The sequence below is a fragment of the Protomyctophum parallelum genome (genome assembly GCF_964188405.1).
Source record: "Protomyctophum parallelum genome assembly, chromosome: 13".
Lineage (NCBI taxonomy): Eukaryota > Metazoa > Chordata > Actinopteri > Myctophiformes > Myctophidae > Protomyctophum > Protomyctophum parallelum.
The window spans coordinates 32715176-32723705 of NC_139708.1; the positions used below are offsets into that span (position 1 = coordinate 32715176).

The 8530-nt window shown below is 39.7% G+C and overlaps 1 protein-coding gene across 1 annotated transcript in view; it reads left to right on the forward strand.

Moving 5' to 3' along the window:
* LOC310868610 (uncharacterized protein) overlaps positions 1-8340 on the forward strand; it is a 53998-nt gene extending 45658 nt beyond the window's left edge. The window contains exons 30-37 of the mRNA XM_083779066.1: positions 2033-2193; positions 2547-2646; positions 3320-3384; positions 3495-3612; positions 4905-4985; positions 5337-5414; positions 6669-7244; positions 7590-8340. Of these exons, the coding sequence (XP_083635192.1) occupies positions 2033-2193; positions 2547-2646; positions 3320-3384; positions 3495-3612; positions 4905-4985; positions 5337-5414; positions 6669-7244; positions 7590-7600 (1190 nt within the window). The 3' untranslated portion in view covers positions 7601-8340. The remainder of the gene's footprint in view (positions 1-2032; positions 2194-2546; positions 2647-3319; positions 3385-3494; positions 3613-4904; positions 4986-5336; positions 5415-6668; positions 7245-7589) is intronic.
* Positions 8341-8530: the final 190 nt, after the last annotated feature.

Genomic DNA, 8530 nt, shown 5'->3' on the forward strand with positions numbered 1-8530 from the left:
CCACGTTTAAGTGGAAGCTAGGACAGAGCTATCGCTAGCTGCTGTGAAAGACCGTCACTTTTTCTTGTAATGCCAAGATACACGTGGACAAACAAGCTACAAACAAGGCTCGCTGGTTATAGAACTCCGGTTACACCAGTAACCTCCAATTCTAATAAGCAGTTTCACAAGGCTGCACGCCTGTGGGGAGCCGAGTTGGTAGGTAGTCACGTTAAAGTGAGGGCTAGGACAGAGCTAATGCTGGCTGCTGTGAAAGACCGTCACTTCATGTGGAAACTTAAAACAGGGCTATCGCCAGCCACTGTAGAAGACGCCACGTGAGTGTGGAAGCTGAGAATAGGGCTATCGCTAGCCGTTATCAAAGACCGTCACACAACGTGGAAGCTAAACAGTATTATTACTAGATGCTGCTCAGGTTACCACGCCGTCGAGGGTTTAGAAAAAACGCGGGACGTGTGTGTGTCGGCTAGAGCGGGCTATCACTAGCCACCGCTAACGCCGCCACACGTGTGGAAGCTAACAAAGGGTTGTGCACCGTTCGAGCGTCACACGTTCGAGACCTTGAGGCCAACGAAAGTTCGTGTGGAAGCAAAAACGGGCTGTTGCTAGCCGCGTTACAGACCGTCACACAGGTAATTTATTAGAAGCTAGCTAGGGCCGCCGGGCCGCTACACAAGCTAAATTACCCACTAAGTTAGTATTAACCTAGAAAGAAAGCGGACTCACCGTCTTTCTTCTTCTCGAAGCCTCTGGGAAAAGTAGTTTCCGTGGTACCGAGAAGCCTTCTCGTCCTTTGTGGAAATAAATCAGATACTAATCCGTAAGGGAGACTTCGCTGCTCTGTGTTACACATGAGAAGAAACAAATGAATGAAGACGAAGGGGCGTTGACGCACTGTTATACTAGTGCACTGGCGGGCGGGGTCTCAACGTCCTGACGTCTTAAAGTCCCAGCCAAATTGTCTGTGAGTTTATATAAATGCTTCTGTGTTTACGCCAGGGGCGCAAACTCCCATAAGTGAGCAGCCTTGCTAAGCTGATTATTAGAACTCTCGGTTGCTAGGCGATCGAGTAAACAAGAAATAAACGGAAGTCAAACGTCAGCCAGCTGTCTCCCTCCAGCAGAACAGATTTTTTTTAAACTAGTTTTTTAAACCTGTTGTGAATATATGAACAGCAAATGATGTTCAGTTTTGGCGTGTGGGTCTGTTGCGCGGAAAAGTGTGTCCCAGTATTAATCTGTGTCCGTCCCAACATGCATTTCACTGGTGACACTGGTGACACGTGAATTGCGGGGAGATGTTTTCTTTTCTTTTCTTTCTCTAATTTAATTAAGATGAATGTTAGGCGTGTGTAATGCAGGGCCGATTGAGGTTGGAGGACAGGGCTGTGCGGCGCTAGGTTCCGTGAACAACAGGAAGTACTCTGACTGACAGACAGCGACCAAGCGATTTAAACAGCGAGTGTCTGCTAAATTATTAGATAGATGCATTTATCTCTGATTCTTTTCACAGATTGCGTTTTTTTCCAAAACAAGCTTTATTCACAGACCATAAAAGTGTCGATGATCATGGACACGGTTACAAAATGTACGTTTCGGGTGAATTAAAATAAGATCACGAGACAACTTTACACAGCCGTTTTAACGGCTGAAAAGTCTGTGGCATTAAAGAGTTAATTAACTCAGCATCTGGGGACAAGCAAATTACACATATCTTTCTAAATTATGTACATATAGCATATGTGAACAAATAAGCATTAACATAAATAGGCATAGTACTGAACAAGAAGATAAATAAAATAAAAAATAAGATAAATGTTAATTTAGAAGAAACCTAGTCCTTTCTCCAGCTAGGACTGATATAGGTAAATTAAAGTACAATTGAACAAAATATGTAATAACAGAATTACAAAACAACACTGTGCTTAAACTGCACTGCTACATTCATTATCCTCATAATGTAGTAACTGGTTCAGTTTGCGTGAAGTTATATCCGATTCTGCATTTAAAGTTGATTATTTTCTCTGTACAGGGCTTGTTCCAGGCAGCGCCAATATGTACACCTTCAAACATGTGGGTCCTATGTATGCCATGGGCCCACCTGCTCCGTTGCCGTTCAAATTCCACCATCCTGAGAAAGTCACGGGAAAGAAGAAAAAGAAGGATAAGACTAAGAACTTGGATATAAAGAAGGTAATGTTAAAGCCCCATTCAGGGCCACTGATAGCCAGGTGTGTGTGTGTGTGTGTGTGTGTGTGTGTGTGTGTGTGTGTGTGTTTGTGTGTGTGTGTGTGTGTGTGTGTGTGTGTGTGTGTGTGTGTGTGTGTGTGTGTGTGTGTGTGTGTGTGTGTGTGTGTGTGTGTGTGTGTGTGTGTGTGACGTGTGTGTGTGTGTGTGTGTGTGTGTGTGTGTGTGTGTGTGTGTGTGTGTGTGTGTGTGTGTGTGCACGATGATGGTGTATTGTGTAATTGTGGGCAGACATTCTAGTTGATTTCTAAAATATGACAAATAAATACATCTTTGAATCTCATATTCCTCTGTCTTAGTTCAAACAGCCCAAGAAACCAGTGCCCCTTACAGGGTACCAGATGTTCTGTAAGGAGTCCGGGGGAGCAAAAGCACTTAAGGGTGGAAACAAACAACAACGTAAACATTTCATTTATTATTATTATTATTATTATTATTATTATGCGTGCGTGCATGCGAGTCTCTGTGTAGACATTTTTTTTATTCATTCACCTGCATGGTGCTAATAGGTGCTCCTACTTTGCAATGCACAGTGGATAAGCCAACTTTCAGTGTGCAAATTCTAGATATCTTTTATATCTTTAACATCTATCCCAACATTTCAGTGCTGAACCTAAGTGTGTGAACAAAAGGTATCCAAATAATAATAAAAACAAAACTCTTGTCTGATCATATTTACTTACAAGAAGATGACCACATTATAGCCAACATCACAAATTAATCACAACCTAAAGGTTTCCAGAACTATTGTACTTATTTATTTTCCTCTTGCCAACTTACCAATGGTTTTGTTTTGATGTCTTTCCATCATGCTGTATGTATAGCACTTTCATTACTGTCTCTGGCGTTTCTCTCACAAGATCAATAAAGCTCTCATCTTACATAATGTCAGGATAACAGATAAGAAAGTAAAGTAATGGCACTGTTTTTATTTTAGAATATGTTTATTATACAAAACTATAAGAAGTATATAAATATATCAGATAACTTAGATGACTGACGGGACTGGACCTTTAACTGTAATGAATTGAATGGAACTAGCACTAAGTCAGTCTGTATTTCTGATCTACAGTGTTTGGACAGTTCAGTAGCAAGATGGCAGACATTTGGAGGAATTTGCCTGGAGAAGAGAAACTGGTGAGTTAGTTCAAGCTTTTAACACAAGTCATAAATATCTTTAGTGCTCTGAGCGTTATTTTGTTAGGGCTTGTGGTGTTGGTATGTAAAATGCCCCTTTTTTTGCTCAGATGTGGAGGACACAGGCACAGCGTCTGCAGGATCAGAAGATCAGAGCAGAGACTATGATCTTAGAGAGACGCAAGCAGAAGAAGGAAAGAAAGATGAGGAAGAAGAACAGCAGCAAAGGTAACCATTCCTGAACTCTTCATTTTTAGTAGAAAAGTACTGTGTTAAAGTTTAAGTGTTAAAATGATCCCTGGTTAGTGGTTAATAAGTAAAATATGCCTTAAAACATTATACTGGATAATGAACTAAAGCTATGCACATCACTTATCAAATTTAAAAAGCTATTTAAAAGTAGGGTATTAAATAGATATAAAACATTATCATAAGATCATTATTATTATCATTATTAAACATTAACATAAGATTATTATCATAAGTTCTAAAAAGACAAAGTTCTAAAAAATGCTTTATTTATTATTTTCAGTTTCCTTTGTATTTTGTTTCTAAGCTTTGGCTTCAGCCTAGACCTTTTCGGTGCCATCTCTTTGTAAAAACTTAAATGCAAATGATGAAACTTACCATGTAAATGTAGAGCACCGAAATAAACTATTCATTCATACTTGCCCTCTATAACGAAAATCTTAAAATAAAAACACCTTAAATATTTTATTTATTTCGTAAATAAAGATTATTTCACTGAATAGAAACTACTCCTGTCGCAAGTTGATTATGTCATATGTCCATATGGTCTAATAAAAACAACAATACTTCATACGGTTAATATGAGCATCAAAGCAATATTTTAAATACTTTTTATTAGCAAGTGCATTCCATATATTCAATAGGGCTGGACCACAAATGGACATAGGACATCATCAACTTGCGACGGGAGCAGTTCCTATGGAGTAAAAGATTCTCTATTTATGAAAGAAATAAAATATTTAAGGAGTTTTTATTTAAACATGTTAGTTAAAGAGGGCAAGTATAATGTTTTAAGAAATATTTGTCTTATTAGCCAGGGATCCTTTTCTCCAGCTCTCACCAGAAATTGCAGCGGTCTGGACTGACCAGTTGCAGATCAGTGCCATTTGTAGATCTATAACTAGAGGTTGACACGCCTTTGGCGCGCTCACATCTCGCGCTACGTGTCCAAAAATAATAATTAAATTAAATTAAAATTTTAATTGAAAATAAAGAAATACAAGGATCGGCTTACCTCTGAAAATAGCTCGGCTAATGTCGTTGCCTTCCGGTGTGTCAATAGCACGGCACAACGCTGAAGTGCGTTATGCAGCTGGTGGCTACTGGCGTGTGATAATTGGAAATGTCTTTGAAAACAGCAATGCAAAGTGGAAGGTGCGAATCATTGGTTTCGACTGGCCTTTAGTCTCAACTCAGCTTAGCTGTGAAAATCCTAGTACTGTAGTTTCTTAGGCTAGCCGTAATCATTGTCGGTTGTCTCTCTGTCTCAGGTTGTAAAAAAGAGAGAGGTGCAGTGTCTTTGATCAAAGACATGGTCAAACACGAGAGGGTGACTCAACGCAAACGCAAAGGTAATCATCTTGAATTCTTCATTTCTACTAGAAACTCGCTTCCAAGTGTTAAGGCCAGTTCCCACCAGACATGACCGCAGTCTGGACTGAGCAGTTGCCGACCTTTGCCATTTGTAGAAGATAATAATAATAATAATAATAATAATACATTTTAAAAGATAAATACAAAATATTAAATAGAATAACTCGGCTTCCCATCATTGGTTTCGACTGGCCTTTAGTCTCACCATTTCCTTTTTTTGTTTGTTTTGTTCAGTAATTTATTTATGAAGCTTAGCTGTGAAAATCCTAGTACTGTAGTTTCTTAGGCTAGCTGTACAGTAATCATTGTCTTTTGTCTCTGTGTCTCAGGTAAAAAAGCTAAAGCAAAAGCAAAAGCTCAGAAGTTGGCACTCAAACGCGCTCAAAACAAGATGAAGAAGAGAAGCGGTAAGCATTCCTGAATTCTTAATTTCAAAGTGTTTCTCACCAGAAATTGCAGTGTCTGGACTGACCTGTTGCAGACCGGTGCCATTTAATTCGCTGATCTGTCAGGTACCCAAAATAATTCCCCAAGATCATAAATTTAGGGTCTACTCTACCCAATACAAATATAATTTCCCTGTAGGATATCAGAGACGCTAGTCTCTGGAAAGTACACTCACATTTACAGTATATTTAAAAAATCTGCAAAACAGCAACATCAAGGGGTTTATTGGGTAGACCCCAAAATTACGATCACAGGAATTATTTTGGGTACTTATGATTCCGGCTTGTGGTTTCCTGCCTGATGACTACAAATCAGCGTAAATAACCATCCACTCGTCCGACTGGATCATAAACCTGAAAAGGAATACTGCCTAAGCTATGGCTTGCTAAACCCCTATCGGAACCGACGCTCCACGGACGGCCTCCCCGAAACCCTGACCCGTGCTGTCCTTTCCGACGACGTCTGAAAGGATGTCAAAGCTTGAAACAGCAACGCTTGTTCTGTGTCTGCCTGCTTTTGAGGTGATACCTGACATGAGATATCTCATGTCCCGTTTACTTACTCAGTAGACTGGAACTCACCTATGCTTTCTATGGCATAGGCAGCTCCCGGCAGGATCCGCCGGGAGAAACTAGACACAGCTGCAGGACATGAGACTAATTAATTAGAGCGACAGAGAGAGAGAGAGAGAGAGAGAGGAGTGTGTGTACGTGTGTGGCTGTGTGCGTGTCTGCGTCAAATTAACGAAGGTGCAGACTATCAGAAATCAGCAGAGAGAGACCGACGTTTGCACTACTGTATGCCGGTGGACTATTGAGGTGGACTCGGCCCCAGGTTTCCGAGGCTACTTACTCAGTGACTCATGCATGAATAATAATTCCATGATAATAATAAGCAGTACTTGAGATAACTCTAGTTGTTTATGTAGCTCTAGCCATGGTTCATATGGCAGTGGTTCCAATGCTATAAATGCACTGAAAGGGACAACATCACGTTTAATCAGATCATTGCATGGTCTTAGTAGCCCAAATCCTAACACTAAATCTACTAACCCTATCCAGCCACGTAAGTAGTTCATGAGAGATGTCATATCCCCTTTACTACATGAATGAATAATAATAACAATAATAATAATAATAATTTGTACTTGAGGTTCTTTTTTTATTTTAATGTTTTTGTTACACAACTGAGCAACACAACTTTGTTCTTTTCAGATCCAGCCTATGAAAAGGCTAAGCTTGAAAAAATGAAGGCATCACTGAGCGCATCACTACACAAAATAGAGCGGAGTATGAGGGCAAAGAGAAGGAAAGGTGGCAGATCAGCAAATGCTACAGTTGAACGAGAACCAGTGGCTACAGAGGAACCAGAACCAGAGGCTACAGTTGAACGAGAATCAGTGGCTACAGAGGAACCAGAACCATGGGCTACAGTGAAACGAGAACCAGAGAGTCCTGTGGAAATAGAACCAGAGAGTCCTGTGGAAATAGAACCAGAGGCTACAGTGAAACGAGAACCAAAGAGTCCTGTGGAAATAGAACCAGAGGCTACAGTGAAACGAGAACCAGAGAGTCCTGTGGAAATAGAACCAGAGAGTCCTGTGGAAATAGAAGCAGAGAGTCCTGTGGAAATAGAACCAGAGAGTCCTGTGGAAATAGAAGCAGAGAGTCCTGTGGAAATAGAACCAGAGAGTCCTGTGGAAATAGAACCAGAGAGTCCTGTGGAAATAGAAGCAGAGAGTCCTGTGGAACCAGAACCAGAGGCTACAGTGGAAGTGGAACCAGAACCAGGTTGTTAACCCATTTTGACCTGAGATCAGATTCAAAAAAATTCTTCTACATCCTGACAGTTTTCTGAAAAGGCTATGTTTCTATGTCAGTGGTTCTTCAATTTGTTTTAAATAGCAGACCTACAAGCTCGTAGCGTGCCACTCTGTGAGCTTGTAGATCTCACAAAGCACAATGATATGCTTTGTGAACTTGTAGATTGGCTATACTTTCATAATGGCGAAGTACATAGGGCATTTAGATTAATTTATTGGGGATACAATTTAAGGCTTCTGCCTGACAGGAATGATATGCCAAATATGTATTTTAAATATGTGTATTTTTCACCAAGTTGCTTTTCTTTTTCAGGTGGATCATGAGGTGATGATTTATTGGCCAGGTTCACATCACACATCAAACAGAATCTGGGGGATAGATAGCGTGTGTGTGTGTGTGTGTGTGTGTGTGTGTGTGTGTGTGTGTGTGTGTGTGTGTGTGTGTGTGTGTGTGTGTGTGTGTGTGTGTGTGTGTGTGTGTGTGTGTGTGTGTGTGTGTGTGTGTGTGTGTGTGTGTGTGTGTGTGTGTGTGTGTGTGTGTGTGACTGTGTGTGTGCGCGCGCGGACTGCGCTCGCAAATTTGATAAACTTTGTTGTGAATGTTGTTTACCAATGATTATGAGTAAAGATGTGTTGAAACGGAAGAAAATATTACTGAAACCATTCAAAGGTATATTGACTGAGTTGTTCTGGGTTCCTTTCAAAAAATGTTTTTCTGTATAATTTTGCCTTTCTCTCTTACCTTTCATGAAATCTCAGGCTCCATAATGAGAGCCGTAAAATGATTATATTTATTGTTTTAAATGGATATTATATATCTGATTAAAATCCTTGTTGTAAATGGATGTTATATATCTGGTTAAAAGCAATGAGTTAATAAATGTACTGTACTGGTTTCCCTTTCAACAATGTATTTCTGCATAATTCTGCCTTTCTCTCAAGTTTACAAGAAATATCCATCCATGTGTGCCGTGCTGTAAAAATGATTATATGTATTGTTGTATAAAGTGGATATTATATATCTGATTAAAATCATTGTTGTAAATGGATATTATATATCTGATTAAAATCAATGGGTTAATAAATTAACTTTGGATATATTTATGAAATACGGCCTGTCTGCTTTGTCTATCCACGTTTAGAACACATTTGTTAATTTACATTTAGCATTTTCCTGCATTTAATCTATGTAAATGTTAATACTGTACTGTACTTTCACATTGGTTACTAATGCATTACTCTGATTACTGTATG